The sequence below is a fragment of the Heterocephalus glaber genome, unplaced genomic scaffold, assembly GCF_053883595.1.
Source record: "Heterocephalus glaber isolate CG9 unplaced genomic scaffold, H.glaber_assembly_v1.0 deba00000347, whole genome shotgun sequence".
Taxonomy (NCBI): domain Eukaryota; kingdom Metazoa; phylum Chordata; class Mammalia; order Rodentia; family Bathyergidae; genus Heterocephalus; species Heterocephalus glaber.
This window is the reverse complement of record NW_028258143.1, coordinates 62,580,537-62,601,903: the sequence shown is the minus strand read 5'-3', so window position 1 is coordinate 62,601,903 and position 21,367 is coordinate 62,580,537. Positions and strand designations below refer to the sequence as shown.

At 36.6% G+C, this 21,367-nt stretch overlaps 1 protein-coding gene across 6 annotated transcripts in view; it reads right to left on the bottom strand.

The window, feature by feature from the left end:
- The window catches only part of LOC110346362 (uncharacterized), a 316,545-nt gene that overhangs the window by 128,254 nt on the left and 166,924 nt on the right, over window positions 1–21,367 (bottom strand). For 2 of the 6 annotated variants that reach the window (XR_002390352.2, XM_087201365.1), the window contains one exon: window positions 17,799–19,929. The exons of the other annotated variants lie outside the window; for them this stretch is intronic. Coding sequence is in view for 1 of the 2 variants with exons in the window: in XM_087201365.1 (XP_087057491.1) it covers window positions 19,825–19,929 (105 nt within the window). In the remaining variant the exon portion in view is untranslated. Of the gene's footprint in view, window positions 1–17,798; window positions 19,930–21,367 lie in introns of those variants that run through there. 6 annotated transcript variants of the gene reach the window in all.

The window sequence follows — 21,367 nt, the reverse complement described above, 5'->3', positions numbered from 1 at the left end:
TATTTCTTACAGTGAATTTGCTTTGATATACAAGTTCTTTGGATAAAAAGCATGTTTGCAGAACAAATTATTCTTGGAAACCAAAGTTTTACTGTATTTTTCAACACTCATGGAAGTATTTTTCTCCATATTCCCTGAAAACTCTGTCATTACTTTTACATGTTTTGATCAGAGTTCTCTGCCTTTTGAATTAAACACTCTATAATATCTAAGTTTTGCTTCTTTTGTTCTGTAAAATTGCTGCATGACACTGCTGAATGAGGTTCATTCAATAAAAACATGGGAGACAGCCCAATACTTCCTTTGAAACTCTGACCCATGGATTGTAACTCACAACACTCCATGTCTCTCGGACAGCCTATCAAGACCAGGAAGGAGCTGGCAAGAGGAGATTAAGTGCTAGTGAGTGGGCAAGAAAGACTAGGAAATAGGAAATTGACTGAAAAAATATCAATCAGCAACTGGTAGCCATCCAAAGATATCTACATCAAAAGTCCCTGAACCAATTGATCCTATGTGATTTCCTGCACACAGGCATACACACATACCCAGGTATTGATTGTGAGCTTGGGAAATACAAAAAAGATACCAACCTCTGCTCCCATTCTTTACTTAAATATTTAATGAACTATATATAGAAAAGACTAAACATTTCCTCATAAGTGTTTTACATTTAATTCTATTGTCACAGTTCTGAATTCTCAAGTGCTGAATATGATTTGGCAAATAGTTATTTTAATATACATAAATATACATATTCATACACACATGTATACAGACTCAGGCTCTACTGAATTACTAAAAGTTTTAGCATATAATTCCAGACAAAAGATTCCTACAGCCAAGCTTTAAAATAAGTATATGGACCAAAAAAAAAAAAAAAGTCAAAATCTAGGAATAGAAAGAGTATCAAGTGAAAAAAAAAATCCTCCTGTTTTACTTCCAGCAAGTATCTAAATAAAGTAAAAATATTTAAAGGCAAGGATTTGCTGAATTACTATTCATTTTTCTGTCGAGAATCAGCAGCCAGTACTGACTGGAATATTGGCTACACATGGTTATCAGAAAAGGCTGAGGGTTAACATTCTTCAATGGTGGGAAGTTCCAGCTTATATTCATACTTAGCTGGGAGCAGAAATCATTAAAACAACTTTATCTCCCTCAGGGAACTTCACCCTCCACCTCACTCAGTACACTTCAGTTTTTACGGCATCATTTGTTTCTCCGGCATCTCAATTTTCCTCTCCATAGACTCATGAGATTTAATCACATGTGTAGCAAAAGCCTTATGTTCTATTTCCTCCTTTCAAGGGCTACAATTTCACATCTGTGCTGCCTGCCCGCACCACTACAGATTTAATTTACTTGTCTAACTCATCAAAATGTCACACATGTTTCATTGCTTCTTACTTGATGATCTTCTCACTTCCTTCTCTCCTTCCAGACAACCAGAGCCAACCACAGACCTGGGCCTCAGTCCCACAGAGCCAACTCTCCACTTTATCCTGGACAGTTTCTCTTCATTTCTTCTTGTCTGGAGATTCTTGTTTGGAGAATATTGTTTCTCCATATATTTGCATTTGTAGCCTGAATTATTAATAATGTTATTTTCAAAATCATAAAGTCATCATGCCTCATTAATGTAAACTAGTTGAACAGTGGTGTGTCTGTGACCTAACTTTAATTCATGTCAGATTTCAAAACATGAATCACTTCTTCCCATAAGAAAGAAGGACATATTTCCATTGAGTCCAAACAAAGTATCCTCCCACTTGTGTTCATGCATGCTCACATCATGCTAGAAAATCAAGTTTAGGATTACCGCAAATAAAATCATTACTCTCTTTTTGCATCATAACCTCCTTAGGAAAATTCCATCAAAGGAATATTTATACAACCAATAGAGAAGCTGCTGAGTGAAGCAAAAATTCCAGTTTGCCAAAACTGAAACAAATGGATTCATTTTTTCAATGTTTCAAATTCGGAAGTCATTGTGCCATGGAACACCCCGTCTTAGACTGTACTTAAATCACTTCTACAGTGCATTTCCCTCCAGCATTGAGAAAACATACTGGGATTACTGTTGAAGTCCTGTCTAACCTGCCATATAGTGCCATCTTCAAAGTTAAAGAAGTCAGATGAGCCATGAAAAATGGTACCTTTACCCAGCAATGCAATGCTACTATCTTTCTTTTCTTGGCAGGACTACTTTATCACTTTAAGAAAAATAGCTAAAAATACATGCATATGTAGATCAGTTCTCGGTTGCTGAGCCCCTTGATATGTTAGAATATGTATGATAGGAATTCAGGCTTCAAGACAGTTGTGATGAGTGTTTCTGTGTGTGCATAAGAAGGATATTATAACTACATAATCCAAGAAGAAAGCCAGAGAAAGCTCCCCTATGTAGTCAGTAACTCACCTGAATTCACAATGGCTCTGCTTTGTTTTAAAAAGCCAGTGATATTGTGAAGTATGTTAAGAATTCTCCAAAGGTTGTTACTTTACACTGAAGCTATTCTCCTTTGTGTAAGATACTATAAATTCCCTCAGAGATTTAAGAAAGAAAGCCTCTTTTGACTCCTCCACAAAAGCCTCATTGATCCATTATCTTTAGGTCTAACCAACCTTTTCCCAAACAACTGACATGACACAGCAAGTCGTGAGAGCCCTTGAAAAATACAACCTGCCCAATATTTGCAAATTCTACATGTTCTTGATTGGGAGCTTCAGTAAAGGAAAATAATTGCTTTCTGTGAAGTACTTTCACAGTTCTTTAAAAACACCCAAATTATCTCAAAGACTTGTTACATTTCTGAGTAAATGTGTTTTAGCAAAAGCTGAATATAAATAGGGACTTCCTTCAACTCAAGAATTTTTCAGTGACCAAAGTCAAGACATCAGAAGGCAAAACCAAGACAGACTTCTCATTCAGAATGCCTCTCCACAAAGAAATTCTTTACAAAACTGAAGGCCCAAATCTCACCAGAGACATGTGCATATTTGAAGTTTTATCATGAATTAGAATTGATAATTTTCAGTAAATCAGTATGCAGACTGATGTGATGAACTTATGATGCTATGACTGTGCTAAAACTGCATTTGGATACTTGGATACTAAAGTTTTGCAGAGGATGGTAATATTACAGGCAGCTAAGTTAGAAATACTATAAGCTGTTAGACAGGGGTACGCCCTCAAGGGAGTCAGTGCAGAAGATCGAAATGGAACTGTGGCTGGAGGCGTATCTGAGGAAGGCCAGGCCTCAAGATAAAGAGAGAATGACCAGGCCTACATGCCTTCTAGAGGGATAAGAAATAAATTGAAGGGGCTAGGGATTTAGCTCAGTGGTTCTGCTGCCTGCCTCGCAAGCGCAAGGTCTCGAGTTCGATCCCCGGTACCAAAAAAAAAAAAAGAAAGAAAGAAAGAAATTAAAGTATATTACAATTGGTATCACCTGGTCCAATAAAGTCTAGGTAGCCATCAATCACCCAGGTGGGTGACCAGGACCTTCCAACCCATCCCTTCCTAAAAGTGTCCTTGTTCTTTCTATGTACACTTGCTATGTGACCTGCTTCCCATTGGATCAGTATTACCTAAGCAGCTATACTTGTAATCTTATTGGTTGATCATAGTTTTGACTCACTTTGTACCCACCCCTAATTTTGTACCCACTTCATGATTTTGCTCTATAAAGCTTTCTATGAGAAGTAAGGTCCATGGCAACCCACTTTTGGGTTCCCTCCTATCTCTCAGGAGCTATATCTCTCGATACTCTGACCTCAGTTGTTCCTTAGAATTCATTCTTCAATTTTGGAGAACACAAACTTGGCATAGCTGACATCTATCAGATTAAATTCACTTCATAGAATATTTTTCAAATATTCTGACGTTCTGCTGATTTACCTTTTCCATATGTCTTTTTCACTAAAACTGAATATGGACTTTTACTTTTCCTGTACCAAACAAAAGATATATTCTATACACTGTATTAGTTATAACCTGTTACCATAACACTGAGCAACTTGAAGCAATGCACATTTAATATTAACAATTTTTATTAAGTAAATTGGCCTGTACACATTCTAAATAGATTCCTCCAATTGGCAATTTGTCTTTTGACTTTGCTAATGCTTTTCTCATGCAAAAGCTCTATGTAGTCAAGTTTTATCAATTTTTTATTTTATTACTTTTGAATTTTGAGTGATACACAAAAGCCTTTCCCATTCAAAAGTTATGGAGAAATTCACAGATGTCTTATTTTTTTTACTGAATGATTTCATTTCTTACATTTAAATCTCTGATCCATTTGCAGTTTATTTTAGTGTTTTATGTAAAGATTCAATTTTATGTTTTTTGAAATGGCCATTTCTCTCAACACCGTTTATTTTAAAAGTTCTTTTTTTCCCACAGAGAATTTAGAAACCATCTTTATTAGATACTAAATTTTGACCTGTAATTGGATCTGTTCCTGAAACATCCCTTCTATTCTACTAGACTATCTGATCAGGCACTAGCTCCACACCAGTTTAATTACCGAGGCTTTATCATGTATTTTAATATCCTCCTTATTTCTGTTCCTTTACTCGGATCCCCTTGTTCCTTTTTCATTTTTCCACATCAAACTTTACAGCCAAATAGTAACTCCAAAGAGCAGTAACCTCTGGAGTAGTCTAACTCCAGACAGAAAATAAAACTTTGTCATTGTCACTGAGATCATACTGAATGGCTTTATTAACATAGAGAGAACTGACATCTCTAGATGTGGAGTTATCTTACCAAGGAACAAAGAAATCATTTCATTTGTTCAAGTGCTCAGTTTTTCTCATATAATTCTTTATTGTTAAGATTATTCTTATTTTATACTTTATGCTGTCATCATACACAAGTTTTCTCTTTCACCAAATCTTCTAACCAAAATACATAGGCCATTCATTTTTGTATATTAATTTTATATCAATACATTCAAAAACACAGAGGCACAAAATCAAGTCTTTATCATCTCATCAAAGAGGAAACTGAAATATTTCAAGTTTGGCCAAAATTTATGGTCAACCTAAATGTTAAATTTCTAACACTTTTAAAAGTTCTGGTTAAGTAAGTCATTAATACTAGTTTTGTTTTTTGGGGGTTTTTTTTATTCATTAAGATTACTGGTACATTTCAGGTATACAATATGATGACATTCATCATTAGGAATTTGTACCTTTACATGATATATCTTAGTTCTTATTTTTTCCCATTCCCCTGCCCTCCTTTCAACCCCTCTACCCCTTCCTATTTACAAAGACTTTGTTTCCATTTTTTCCTTGTCTCATATTTTTGCCTTTCCTTTCTTTACTTTTAAGGTGAAGAAAGTTTAATGAATAGAGTGCATCTTGAAGCGTTTCAATTAAATCATAAATGGGATGGAAAAAACTAGTTTATTGTACATGTCAGATCAGTTTTCACTAAGATTGACTTGATATTTTAAATGACTAATATTCTTCTAAAATAAAATAGCAAAATAAATGTTATCATCTTTGGATACCATACTGAAAGGAATAGAGTTTATGCATAAGAGTGAACAGATGATAGTACTCATAGGCACTGAGCCATTTATCCATTAGAGTAATGAATGCCACCTCATACTCATTTGCTCAGGAAGAAAAATCTAAGCAGTTTCTGTCCACAAACATCAATATTTCTCACTGATAGATGAAATCAAATCATGAAAGCAGGCAACTTTTATTGATGTTTTTCCCCTAAACTACTAAATATGCTTTTTGGCAAGCAATGAAATAATAACAAATAATATTGGAATCAAATTTCTTAATCACCAACAGAAATTCTGAAACATAAATGAAGATGAAGACCTAAGTATGCTGTATACTTGAAACCTTACACAGTTAAAATGAGATCACCTCAAACAGTTATTTTTAGCCCAAACACAGGAGCCAAAGAATACAAAATACAAATCAATTAAGTTGTCAGAGGATGTCTTCCACTCTGTCCCTCCAATGTGAAAACTATGCTATGCAAAATTGCTGAGGTTAAAATTACAGCACCATTTTAGAAAGAGTGTAATTTTTAATGCAGATTAAAAGCAGAAGTTTAGTCAAAGTAAATGTCCCCTGGGATCTTTATGTGGTAATGACAAAAAAACCCACTGGATTTACATGGATAGAATTATAGCTCATTTTTTTTAACATAGCAAAGTCAAATTGTAAAGATGCTTTCCCCTTCACCGAACTCCATATTTACCTTCCACTTTTATACTTAATAGTCAACCCCAAGGCACGTCTTTCTATCTCCCTTAAAGTACTTTAATACCAACATATTTATTTACTCTCCTCAATCATAATTCCCTACCTGCACTGAATAATTTGTCTCACTTTTATTTCCCAGAGAATACTTAGGGAAATAACAACAGATAAAGCTTGTGACATTTGACAGATTCACCCACAGCTTTACTGAACTACATTAAATTCATTTTTATGTAGAGCTAAATAGCATAACACAACTCCAAAACTAATTCTTACAGCTTCTAATATTTTACAGGCCCAGGTGGGTTGAAGGATGGCTTTTAGAACAGGCCAGCCCCAGAAAGTAGTAGTTATGTGAAAATTTTAAAGGATAGTATAAAACCTGCAAAGAAACTAAACTTTTAAAACTATTAAGCACATATGATGCTTCGGAGATAAGGAGAAACTGGTAGCTCTAGTTCAAGAGAAAGCTTTCCATCTGTCCTCTAACCTATCCCCATTATGAGAGATCTGTCACTCCAAAATTTTAAACAGGCCTTTTTTCTCCATAATCAGAAGCCGGCACAACCATCAAAAACATATCTGACAAAACATGACTCTTGTCATTTATTGCTGTTTACTCTTGAATGCATTTCACAGCTTGAATAAGTCTTTGTTTTACCAACTGTAGCCCACAAAAAGCTCACTTGTCAACCCACATATAAAATAACTCAAATTGCTTCTTTACAACACTAGATTATAAAGTGGTGGCAACCCTTTCACCTAGAGTATCTCAGCAAATTTATTTCTGACTTTTACGTTTTAAAGCATCCAAATAAGATAGTTGGGCAACTCTCAATAAAAATTCCTCATAAACATTAAAAAATAAAAATCAAAATGTGATTTTTTTATCATCAAGGTCATGCAGAAAAAAATGTAGGAGTAACCAACTGCTCAATGAGTAAGTGCATTTACATTAAAGGTTAATATATTCAGTCTTGCAGTTCAAGAATAAACCATCTGGTTTCAAATGCGAACTTGAAATGAGTCTATAAAAGGTAAGAATTCTTGAAAACAGATAGCTCAGAAATATACACCAGCAATTTCAAATATATCACCATTTCTTTGTTGAAGAAAAAAACTGTATAATTTATATCCAAGCATACCAAGTGAACACCTGCCCTCTCCACATCTATCACTGACACGCAGTAAATAAGGTGTTGCTATCTCTAGATTTCATTTTGCCAAGAGTCATTGTGGTTTTAATGTAGTGAGGTAGCAGTCAGTTCCACCCCTCCCAGCCCTAAGAAAACAATTACAGCTCTGTCCCTTCTTTCTCCTTCCACTCATTAGCTTCTCCCGCCCCCACCAGGCCATCTTGTCGGCCAGGGGTCAGAGACCTGTGACAAACAAAGTAAGTGGGAGCCATGGGCTCACCTCCTTAACAGCCCTGAGAAGCTCTGCCATCATTCAGTCCATCAGCAGTTTCTGGCCACCTACTAGTAGCTGAATATTTCAAAGTGGAAAAAACCACTTTGTGAAGTTTGTGGGAATCCACTCTGTAAATTCAAGCAAGATCCAGACTTGGAGGTTAAAGCAAAGTTATCTGCTCCCTAAAAGTCTATCACATTAGTTATGTATGACAGTATACCAAAACCTCTCAGCCCTAGCTGCTCAAACAATTTAGTACTTCTCACAACTCTATAGGTGGGAGGAGAGGTTCTTCTGTCTCTTATGCTGTTGACTGCGTCACTCAGGTAGCTACTGAGTGTTGGGTGGCCACTCAGTTGGGCTGGAGGTATCAAGACGGTCTCACTCAGGACTCCAACTGTGGTCAACTGTTTGCCTCAATTCCTCTCCATGTGGCCTGTCTTTCTGCATAGCCTGCCTAGCCACAGGATAACCTAGACTTTATTTTTTCCCTGGGGATTGAGCCCAGGGACTCGGTACTAAGCTACCTCCCTGCATTTTTTATTTTTTATTTTGAGTCAAGGTCTCATTAAGTTGCTAAGTTACCCAGGCTGGGCTTGCAGTTGGGCTCCTCCTCCCTCAACTTCCCAGAGGGCTGTGATTATAGGTGTGAGCCACAATATCCACCCAACAGCACTTTTTTATCTATACTCTATTTGTAAAGAAAGTTATGGGCCAGGCCAAATAAAGGAAGAGCGGTGTACTGGAGGATGCATCCAGCTCTTGAAGGGTGGGGTGGGATGCCCATATGGGAAATGAAGGAATTGTTGGACACAATCTACCCCAACCTAAACACAACTCAAATGATAATTTAAAGAAACGGGTTTGCTCATATAATAGGATAGCAAATATCTTTTACCTTTTTTCTCTCCTGTAAAAAAAAAAAAAAAAAAAAAAAAAAACAGCTATAGAAACTATAAGAAAATAGAGCAAAATAAGGGAAATGTGGAGTTGGGTGATTAAGTATGGAAGGGGGATACTGCCTTAAACAGGATGTTAGGAAACATAAGCCTCATTGGAGTCCATCATTTGGGAAAGGACTTCAGGGAGCTGAAGGAATTAGATGGGGACAACTAGGGGAACAGTGTTACAGACAGGAAAAGGCTGGAACATTCCTGTGTGTTGAGGAAAAAGAAGAGTGCAGTAAAGGAGAAATAATAGAAGCAAGGAGGAGAGTAGCTAGAGGTAAAAGCAGAGAACTGACAGATAAGATCATGGACCACAGGAAAGCCACTGAATTATCTTGACTTTCTCTGAGTAGAAAAATAACTTATTTCAGGATTTTAAGCAAAGAACAGCATGATCTGATTCACTTTTTTAAAAGATCATTCTGGCTGCTGTGCTTACACTAAACCATCAATGGGGGCTGGACACAGAGGGACAGTGGTCAGAAGAGAAAGACAAAGTTAGGATACTATTCTAGCTATCCAGGCAAAAAATTCATGACAATTTTGAACTGGAGTGGTAGAAAAGAAGTGCTAAAAAGTGTTGAAAGTTATACATATTTTCAAACTACAGCCAAAAAGATATCATCATAGATTGGAAATGATGCTTAAGTAAAAGAGAGAGATAAAGGACAGATCCCTAATTTTGGGTTTAGCAACGGAAATAATGAAAGTGCTATTAAATGAAATAGGGAAGACTTTGGATGGAAGGGGCTCAGACAGAAAGAGTTTTGGACAGATCTACTTTGAGTGGTCAGGAATCCAAGTAGAGGAGTCAAGTCAGCCAGTAGATACATCAGCAGCTCAGGCCAGAGCTCTGGGGTGGATCTGGACTGTTGACATGCACTTGGTATATAAACAAGGAGACTGGATGCCATCACAAAAAGAGTCAGTGTCTTAGCCACATTCCCGTTGCTGGAACAAAATAACTGACACCTGCAACTTAAAGGAGGAGAGGTTTATTTTGACTCATGGTTTCAGTCCATGGTCAGCTGGCTCCAGGGCAGAAACAGAATAGCAGAAGAGCATGGAGGAGGAAAATGTGCTCAACTGGTGGCACCAGGAAGCAAAGAGGGCAGGGAAGAGCTGGGAACAATAATACATCTTTCCAGGTCACACCTCCAGTGGCCACCTCCACCGAGGCTGCACCTCCTAACAGCACATGTAGCTGCTGATGAGTATAGTGCCCCCATGAGCCTATCACCTCCCACCCACGTGAGACTTTGGGGGGACATTTTAGATCTAAACCATAACAGTCAGTGTACTGAGATCCCCCAGCAGAGGACAGTGACAAAGGAGGGTGCCATCAGTTAGTGAGAATGAGAACCAGCTAATCCAGTAGGATGAAAACCACAGAAGCTGGAGGTCCTAGAGATCAGGTAAGGAAAGGGATCAAGGACAGAGTGGGTGCAGCTATGTCACATTCTTTAGCAGTAAATAAAATGAAGACAGATTTGGCTATTGAAAAACAAACAAAAAAATTACATTATTTTGCAACCCCGTGACAAACTGCCCTGTGAAACAATGCCTAATCATGCTCTGATAGACATATATATTTCAGTTTTCTAGTCTCATCTTTTTCCAATTAAGGTTAAGGACAAAACTATTAAGTAAACTTATTTTCTGTCAGACATGAGTGAAAATGTTATTTTTTGATTCCCCAAATCAACATGGCATGACCATAATGCCTTATGCTTAGTTACCACAATAACAGCATTTCCTGCAACACAGGATGCAATCTCCATGCTAAGAACAGAGCTGAGGATCCAGTGCCCATGTGTTTAGTCTTTCTGTCCTGAAGACGTCCTAATCTAAAGAAACTGCTCTGAGTAAAAGGAAAAATAGAAGATAATTTAAGTCAAAAGCTAACCATATATTGTTAGAATGGCATCCTAAACACAAAAATAATCTAGTAAGAAAATAATTGAAATATTGTCTTAATTTTTTTCACCTTTCCCCAAAACCATGTAATACGATGTTACAATTTACTTGCATATGGAATAAAATAAAACTCTAAAAAAAAAAAGAATTTCACTCATTGTCTGACACCCATTTATGTAAGGCAAGTAAATAACACACTGTCACAAACATTACTGTTACTTTCCCAAAGCTGTAAAGATGGACTCTTAGAATTTTGTAGAAACTTACTTTTCCCACAATGAGAAGGGTAGAAAATGAAAAGTTTAAAAATAATAAACTCTCCAGTATTTTATCATATTTCCCTTGATGCCATGATTTTCTATAAACCTGTCACACTATTATCTTTTCACTTATCTTCCAGCCAAAAATAAAAGTGTTCATTACTCTATACATTATATATATATATATTTCTAAAGAAGCTCATTGTATGAATAGAACTTTATTTTCCCTGTGATTGAAGGTATGAGTTCAGAGTTCTGTTTACGTTGAACCATGACATCTTTCTACACTACTTTTCAAAATGAAAAAAAATTCTCAACCAATAATAAGATATGCACTGAAGGACAACAGATGTCAGATAGCTCTTCAGGTGCCTTGACTTCAAACCATGACTCCTGGTTAGAAGGAGGTATGATCTCTGTGAGGTAATAAAAAAAATATCTAGGCCTGAGCAGAAACAGTAGAAAGCTGAATAAGATTATTTCAGATAAGTAATAAAGAAAATAAGTGTTATGGAGCCTCAAGGATACCAAAGATGGCTCCCAAGAGCTGTGGTCTAGACAGCTTACAAATGCTGATGGGTCTTCTTTGAAACCTTACAGAAATACTAGGAATCAAACTCAGAAAGCAGGGACAGGACATAGCATGAATAGAGGCATAGAGATAGGATTGTTGTGGTCTAATGGGGATAAAACTAGCTGAAGCAGAAAATTCAAACTTGAATGTGATGTTTAAGAAGAGAAGAAAACTAGTAGCTGTGTGCCAAGGACTATACCAGTACTTTCTTTTTCCTCACCACCAATCCTTCCAGAGCCTTGAATTAACCATGAACTTGGGAGTCAGAGAGGTTTGAATCTCAACTTTACATTTCAAAGTCTACATGAGAAAATTATTTAGTATGTACCTCAGTTTCTTTACTTATAAGTGGTGATAATTATAGCTACAAAAACTATATCTTCCAACTGCAATAGTAACATCTAGTATTATATCGAACACAATTGTCACATTACTTGTATTTTCTCAATCTTTATTGCTAACAATGAGAAGCACATTATTATTTCCTTTGTACAGATGAGAATGCTAATAATTAGACTGAATTACTTGGCCTCAATCAGACAGACCAAAGTGGCAAAGACAGGATGGACCAGAGAGTTTACTCACCCAGGAATCTTATCCTAGCTACCCTGATACACTAAAGACAATAACTAAAATTTAGTGTAATGCTTACAGATATAGTTGTTATTAGGTGAGAAAACTAAAATGCAGTGATTTCATGTAATTTACTACCCAAGACTCAACAGAACAAAAATAGATTCAAAGCTGGTTAAAAAGTTTCTTAAATTTCATGTTCAGAAATTGAACTTACCATACTAAAGGGGCATCTTTGCATCATTTTGAATGTAAGAATGGAATAATAAATGTGTAACATTAAGATTTATCAATTTCTTGAATGTCTTAATACTCTTCTAAGAAACAAAAATTTTCACTTTGGTCTCTTTGGTAGCCCACAAATACCCATAACACTGTCACAAATGTGGGGCATATTTCCCCCTCTCATCTAGACAGTGGTTTCCTTAAGAGTACAGGCATTTCCTATTTATCTTGGTACTTTAGAGCTTAGCACAAGCACATCACATTTAGTGTATATTCAAAAGCATCTGATGGATAAATGGACAGCTGAATGAGACAGATGTGATAAATTTAAGTGGAAGTGCTCTTAGGAGTCTACAGGTCACCTTCAGGGATGTATGAACCACCCTGAAATTTATATAAAATGTAGACTGTGTGGGCTGAAGTGCATTTTGAAGGAAGAAGTTCCATAATTTTTCTTCAGATTCTCAGAAAAGTCCTAGGCCCCATAAATGTTAAAAGCCATTAGGCAAACTCAAGATAGGGAGACCAGTGAGAAGCAATTGAATTTGTAAAAAAAGGTACAAATGACTAAAATATGCTATTGTAATAGATATGGAAAGAATAATACAGAAGAAAATAGCTTTCCATAAATGAAAGCAGAGAACTTGACAATGAAATCCAGTAATCATTAAGACAATCATAGGGGCTGAGTGACACCAAGTGGTTGGAGCCTGAGTGGGACCTGCTTCCTCTGGCTTGCTCCACCAGCTTGGGACCAAGACAAGGTGAGGAGGACCAGGTGCCAGCTTGGCCATGCAGGCGCCTCCGACAACAGGCACCAGTGCCCCCTCCCCCAGCTCTCGACTTCTGGCTGTGCAGCTACTTGGTTCCACACTGCAGAGGCACAGGGGGACATAAAAGCCATTGTCCTGAGCAGCAGAAGTGAGCAACAGAGAGAGGGCCTCTCTCAGGCTCCATGATGAAAACAAGCCCACTGGAAAAGTGAAGAGAATCTCTGCAATAAAGGCACACCAGACCACTGTGCTTGGTAAGTTGGAGGGATCATCAGCTCCCATTGGAACCTGGACTTTCTTCAGGGGAAAGGCAGCTGAAACCTACAATCAAACCCTGCAGAGAGCAACCCTGCAGGAGGACAGGGAGCTCAACTTGGGACTTGTAACCAGAAATCTGCCTGAATCTCATGGGTCTGGGACTAGCTAACTGAGACTCATTGACTTACAACTGCACACTGCTGCCCATGTTGTCTATTGTGACAGCAGAGACATACCCTAAAGGAGGCCCTTCATTTTTAAAAATGATAGATTAATAACTACCACAAATTGTCATTCTCTAAGATGTATTTGATGGTATGCTATTGCTGATTGTATCACTTGGGCTAAGGTATTGTGATTGATCTAATCAGTTCTCCTTCCTGGTATAAAGAAAATAAGATAGCCTCAGAGCCATTAGAGACTCAAAACCTAAAGACCAGCTATATCTGGAAGACATCTCTGAGAAGCAATCTTTCCATAAGGGTGCTAAATACATCAACAAAGACACTTACAATAAGGAACTTCAAAATATCAACCCAGGAACTACGCCAAGGACAGTAACAAAAAAAATGAGAAGACACTTAAGCAAGTCACAAACTCAGACTTCCACCCCACAAAAGGCAAATTCTGGGGGAAACGAGGTGGAAAAGTCTGATAATCAACCACCTGGACACCCTGAACTGATAGCACAAGAAGTAACAAAACAGATGAATGAGGCTCTAGAAAAATTCAAAGCAGAAATAATCTCCCAGATAACTACAGAGATGGTGAGCAGAGTGAAGGATATGATTAGAGGCTCTAGAACAGAAACAGAAAAAAAAAAATAGATGAGCTCAGAAACATGCTGGAAGCCATGAATGCACAGCATAAGAAAGAAATGGAAACCATGATCGCCCAACATAAGAAAGAAATGGAACCCATGAAACAGATTCAAACAGATATTCAGGAGATCAAAAATTCCACTGAAAGTATCCACAGCAGATTAAGGGAATCTGAAGATAGAATATCAGATATAGAAGACAGGATTGCAGTGAGGGACCATGAAAACAGAGATTTCTTAAAAATAGTAAGGGACCACGAGAAATCAATTCAGCAGCTGCTAGATGATGCAAAGAAGAATAACATAAGACTGATAGGAGTCCACGAAAAAACAGGAGAAAATACAATTGACATAATAAAACTCTTCACAGAAGTAATACTAGAAAACTTCCCATCAGAGGTGGAGAATTGCACATACAGATAAGTGAGGCATATAGAACTCCACCTAGCCATAATCAAAAAAACTACACCTACACATATAATAGTCAAGATCCTAGAAACCCAACAGAAGAAAAAAATCCTACAGGCAGTTAGAGAAAAGAAACAAATCACCTATAAAGGAAGGCCCATCAGAATCACAGCAGACTTCTCAACACAAACCCTCAAATCAAGGAGAGCCTGGAGTCAAGTACTTCAAGCCCTAAAAGAAAATAACTTCCAACCTAGACTGTTGTATCCTGCAAAATTATCTTTCAAAGTCAATGGGGAAATTAGATACTTCCATAACAAAGAACACCAGAGAAATTTCATGAACACCAAACCAGTACTCCAAACCATTCTAAGCAATATCCTAGAAAAAGACAATGAAGGTCACAACTCCATGAGGCTCAACAGAAGGAAGCCACCAGGCAAGGTAAGAAACTAAAGGGAAAGGGGGAAAAAGAAATAAGAGCCAACAACAGTAAAACATCATGACAAAGATGAGTCAATATCTATCAATTATAACTATCATTGTTAATGGCCTCAATTCACCAATCAAAAGAAATAGACTGACAGAATGGATTAAGAAGCAAAATCCAGCAATATGCTGTATACAAGAAACACACCTAACTCAAAAAGAAATTCATAGACTGAAAGTAAAAGGATGAAAATGGCTCTCCATGAGAAAGGAACCCAGAAAAAAGCAGGGGTAGCAATCTTATTTGCAGACAAAGTAGATTTCAAACCAAAACTAATTAAGAGAGACAAAGATGGTCATTACATCCTTGTGAAGGGAACAATCCAAGAGGAAGAGATGACAATCCTAAATATATATGCACCAAATACGAATGTCCCCAACTATACAAAACAAATATTAATAGACATGAAAAACCAAATAAGCACTAATATAATTGAAGTGGGGGACCTCAATATCCCACTATCATAAATAGACAGATCATCTAGACAAAAAATTAACAATGAAATTCAAGAACTAAACCAAGCTACTGAACAAATGGACTTAATAGATGTTTATAGAGTGTTCCACCCCACAAAATCAGAACACACATTCTTTTCAGCTGCACATGGGTCATTCTCCAAAACAGACCACATGCTAGCTCATAGAACATGTCTAAATCAATGTAAAAGAACTGAAATAACCCCTGTATATTATCAAAGCATAGTGCAATAAAATTGGAGATCAATAACATGAGAAGCTGCAAAACTCCCACAAACACCTGGTAATTGAATAACACCCTCCTGAACAACCAATGAGTCACAGAGGAAATTAAAGAAGAAATTAAACAGCTTCTACAAGTAAATGATAAGGCCAGTACAACATACAGGAATCTATGGGACACAATGAAAGCAGTTCTACAAGGGAAATTCATAGTAGTGAATACCCATGTTAGCAAAACAGAGAGAACTCAGATAAATAACCTAATGCAGAAGCTCAAACTCATAGAAAAAGAAGAGAATAACAAACACAAAGCTCATGCAAGACAGGAAATTATAAAGATCAAAGTAGAAATCAATGCAATGGAGACTAAGAGAATGATACAAAAAATTAATGAATCAAAGAGTTGGTTTTTTGAAAGAATAATTAAAATCAATAAACCTTTAGCCAACCTTATCAAAAAAAGGAAAGAAAAGGCTCAAATCCATGTAATTCAGAACAAAAAAGGGGAAGTCACAACAGATCCAGCAGAAATCCAGAGGATCATCAATACCTACTTTGAGAACCTGTACTCTAATAAAATGGAAAACACAGAAGAAATGGACAGATTCCTAGACACATATGAATTGCCAAAGTTAAATAAAGAAGATACAGAAATTCTAAACACCCCAATAACAATGAGTGAAATTGAAAATGTAATAAAATATTTACCAACAAAGAAAAGCCCAGGTCCTGATGGCTTCACTGCTGAATTCTACACAACATTTAAAGAAGAACTGATGCCATTACACTTTAAACTCATCAACCAAATTAAAAGAGAAGCAAGGCTTCCAAATTCATCCCTGGAAGCAAGTGTTACTTTGATTCCAAAACCAGGGAAAGACCCAAGCCAAAAAGAGAACTACAGGCCAATCTCCCTAATGAACATAGATGCAAAAATCCTCAACAAGATACTGGCAAACAGAATACAGAGGGTCATTAAGAAGATCATAGACCCTGACCAATTCGGATTTATCTCAGGCATGCAAGGATGGTTCAACATTTGTAAATCAATAAATGTAATACACTATATTAACAGAGTCAAGGACAAAACCCATATGATCATCTCAATAGATGCAGAAAAGGCATTTGACAAAATCCAACAGGGTATTCATGATAAAAACACTACAGAAAATTGGAATAGAAGGTCTTTATCTCAACCTGATTAAGGCTATCTATGAAAAACCAACAGCCAACATCATACTAAATGGTCAAGAACTGAAAACTTTCACGCCAAAATCAGGAACAAGACAAGACACTATCACCATTCCTGTTCAATATAGTTCTGGAACCATTAGCCAGAGCAATTAGAAAAGAGAAAGAAATAAAAGGAATAAAGATAGGAAAAGAAGAAGTTAAACTGTAATTACTTGCTGATGATACGATACTTTACATAGAAGACCCAAAAAACTCTACCAAAAGATTTCTAGACTTAGTTGACAGATTCAGTAGAGTAGCTGGACATAAGATCAACACTCAAAAAACAATAGCCTTCTTACACACAAATAGCAGATTCACTGAGAGAGAAATTAGGGAAACAAGTCCTTTTACAATAGCATCCAAAAAAATGAAATATCTAGGAATCAATCTAACAAAGGAAGCAAAAGACCTCTACACTGAAAACTACAGCACCCTGAAAAAGGAGATCGAGGAAGACATAAGAAAATGGAAAGACATCCCTTGTTCCTGGGTAGGAAGAACCAATATAGTGAAAATGGCCATACTTCCAAAACTGCTATATAGATTTAATGTAATGCCAATTGAAATTCCAACAATATACTTCACAGAACTAGATAAAACAATCCAAAAATTCATTTGGAACCAGAAGAGACTTAGAATAGCAAAAGCAATTCTGGGCAACAGAGACATGGCCGGGGGTATCACAATACCCAACTTAAAGCTATACTACAAAGCTACTGTGATTAAAAACAGCATGGTACTGGCAAAGAAACAGACCTGAGGATCAGTGGAATAGATTAGAAGACACAGAAACAACTTCAGATATACTCAGCCACCTCATCTTTGACAAAGGAGCCAACCACCCTCAGTGGAGGAAAGATAGCCTATTTAGTAAATGGTGTTGGAAAAACTGGATTTCAACCTGCCAGAGATTAAAACTAGACCCATATCTATCACCATGAACTAAACTAAGATTGAAGTGGATTAAAGATGTAAATATTAAGACAGAAACACTAAACTTGCTGGAAGATAAGTGAGGTAGAACTCTTGAAGATATTGGCATAGGAAAAGACTTTATGAACAAAACCTCAATAGCACAGGAACTAGTAGAAAGAATCAACAACTGGGATTTCACCTTATTAAAAAGCTTCTGCCCTGCAAGAGAAACCACCAACAGAGCTAACAGACAACTTACAATGTGGGAAAAAGATTTTAGCAGCTGTAACTCAGACAAAGGGCTACTATCTAGAATATATAAAGAGCTGAAAAAAATCAGACCCCCCGAATTCAAAGACCCAATTCAAAAATGGGCATCTGAAATGAACAGAGACTTCTCAGACATAGAAGTAAAAGCAGCAAATGAACATATGAAAAAATGTTCAACATCACTGGTCATTCGAGAGATCCAGATGAAAACAACACTGAGATTCCACTTCACCCCAGGAAGAGTGGCTGCTATCAAGAAATCAACCAATAACAAATGCTGGCGGGGCTGTGGAGAGAAAGGAACCCTTCTCCATTGTTTGTGGGAGTACAGACTGGTGTGGCCCCTATGGAAATCAGTGTGGAGATAGCTCAAAGAACTAGGGCTAGAGGTCCCATTTGACCCAGATATTCCCCTGCTTGGTATTTTCCCAAAAGAATTAAAAGAATCATACCAAAGAGATATATGTGCACCCTTGTTTATAGCGGCACAGTTTGTAATAGCTAAAGCTTGGAAATAGCCCAAGTGCCCATCAACTGGAAACTGGATAAAGAAGATGTGGGGTTTTTTATAAAACAGAGTACTACTCAGACATAAAGAATGAGAAACTAGAGTCATTTATAGCTAAATGGATGCATATTGAGGCCATACTCTTAAGTGAAATAAATAGGACACACATGTGTAAATACCAAATAGTTTCTCTAGTGTGAGAAACTGAAAGTGTAAATAAGGATGAAAAGGATTAATAACTAATAATTGATACTTTGAAACAGGAAAAGGTCCAAAGGGGTAGGAGTGGTGGGAGGAGATGGGGAAAGGAAAGAATGGAAAGGAAAAATTATGAGAAAAGAAAAAAAATGGAAACGAAGTCTATGTAAATAGGGAAGGGTAGAGGGGTAAAGGGCACACAGGTAATGGGGAAAAAATAAGAACCAAGATACATCATGTACAGGTACAAGCACCCATTGATAAATGTAAATGTACTGTATACCTAAAATGTACCAATAAAAGAATTTAAGAAAAATAATTTCAGAAGTCCAACACAAAAGACAGAATCTTAACAGCTGTTAGGGAAAAGTAAGGAATCACTTATAAAGAAAAATGCATTAGAATTACAGCAGATTTCCCACCACAAACTTAAAGGCCAGAAGATCTTGGACTGAACTGTCTCAAGCCCTAAAAGAAAACAACTTCCAATCCAGACAGTTATATTCTTCAAAACTATCCTTAAAACTTGATGGAGAAATAAGTTATTTCCATGACAAAGACCACCTTAAGAAATTCATGATCTCCAAACCAGCACTCCAGAAAATTCTCAAGATATTCTATGCCAAAAAGTCTAATAGAATGAATACACTAGGCCAGATGAGCAGTTAAGCAGAGGGGAAAAATAAAAGGAAATCAGCAGCAGCATAATAATGTAATCATAGGAATCAGTCAATATCTTTCAGTAATAAGGGTCAGTGTGAATGGTCTTAAGCCTTCAAACAAAAGACACACATTGGCAGAATGAATCAAGAGACAAAATCTAACAGTATACTGTATTTAATCCAAAAAGAAATTCATAGACAAAAATCACAGGATGGAAAATAATATTCTATGCAACGAGAACTTGAAAACAAGCCTGAGTAGCTATTCTCTTTTCAGTTAAAGTGGACTTCAGCCAAAACTGATCAAAAGAGGCAAAGAAGGATGTGTTATGTCCATGTCCCAACTTGTTCTTAAAGACAGTTTGAATATACAAGGCGCTCTAGATACAAGGAGGGGAGAGGAGAGCAGAGCAGCCTTGTTAGAGCAGACACTAACCTTTCAAGGATCAGTGGCAGATCTCCACCAAATTCCTGCACAGTGGTCTCCTACATCATTATAAGGTTTGCATCTGGGCTGGCACAGCAGAGGGCTGATTGGAAACAACTGTAGAAACAGTAGACTGTGATGAATAATTCAAAAGTAGAGAGGCAGGAAAAAATAACACGAAAATCTCCCATGAAAAATATGACTCTACCAAGCAAAATTCCAGGAAACCCATAACAATATCTGAAGTGTCACAAAAAAAAATAGCCAAAGATTCAGCCATTCATTCAAGTAAGCCTAGTTTCATGAGATAATGTGGCAAATGACAAAGACTTTTGAATAAATACGGTTAGATTGTTCAAAGAGATGTATTAAACAATACTTCGCATAAAAATGGAGAAATATGAAATTAAAATGCAAGAGGAACTATAGCAGACAGATATGTAAAATGCAAATTAGAAACCTTATAAATAAAAAAATCAATTTTTCAAGTTTTTAATTCAATTGATTAGATAATCCAAACTAAACAAAGCGATTACAGAATTTTTTAAACAGAAATAACAGTTAAAAATAAAAGTCTCCAACATACACATAATAAGAAAGGTAGGTTATATGAGTAGAAACATTAAGGAAGTAATGGCTAAGAAATTTCCAAATGCAAAGTCCATGTGCCTGCAAGTCAAAAATACACTCTTAGTACCAAGTAGAATAAATAAATTCATACCCTGCTGCATCATCTTTACGAAGAGTAAAAATTTAGCCTGGTAAAATATTTAGATATTTTATATATATTTATCATATTTTTCAATATCTCACATAATATTTGGTATTTCACTCCTCTATTATTTTGTTGTATAATTTAATCTTATGCACCATAACTTTTAAAGATGAATATTATCATTGGGACAAATGTTATTTCAGTAATGCGTGTTAAATCCATGAGTGTAGAAACAAGGAAGTCATTTACAATTGTAAATACAGTGTCTAGAAACATCTGGTACACAGTTCTAGTGTTCAGTAATTTGAATAAATGAAAGAGTAAATATGCTAGGGCCAGGGATTTAGCTCAGAGGTTTCGCAGCCTACTGCGCAAGCGCAAGGACCTGAGTTTGATCTCTGGTACCAAAAACAAAAAAAAAAAAACAAAGAGTAAATATGCTAAGAGGCTATGTGACTTTCCCAAGTTTAACTGCTATTAAATGGTCCAGCTGAACAACAGACCACAGAAGTCAAGCCCTCAAGCATTCTTCTTACATAGCCTACTTCTCCGCCAGTTCCCTTTTACCCAGCTCTGGGCCAATGGCTTCTTTTAGATCAGTGTTCTGTTTAACCTTGTTTTTCTTTAAAATTCACCCTGCCCTTCTGGTTACTTATTTTGTCATTCAATATATTATCATCAATCACAGTCTTAACATAACCCTCAGATTTGTCATACATACCTTCATATTTATACACAACTTACCAAAACTATTATCTGTCTGAGTAATGGAGAAACAGTCAAAAACAGTTAAGAAAAGATGATGGTCAGAAGAGGTAAGTGCAACTCGAAAATACTTTT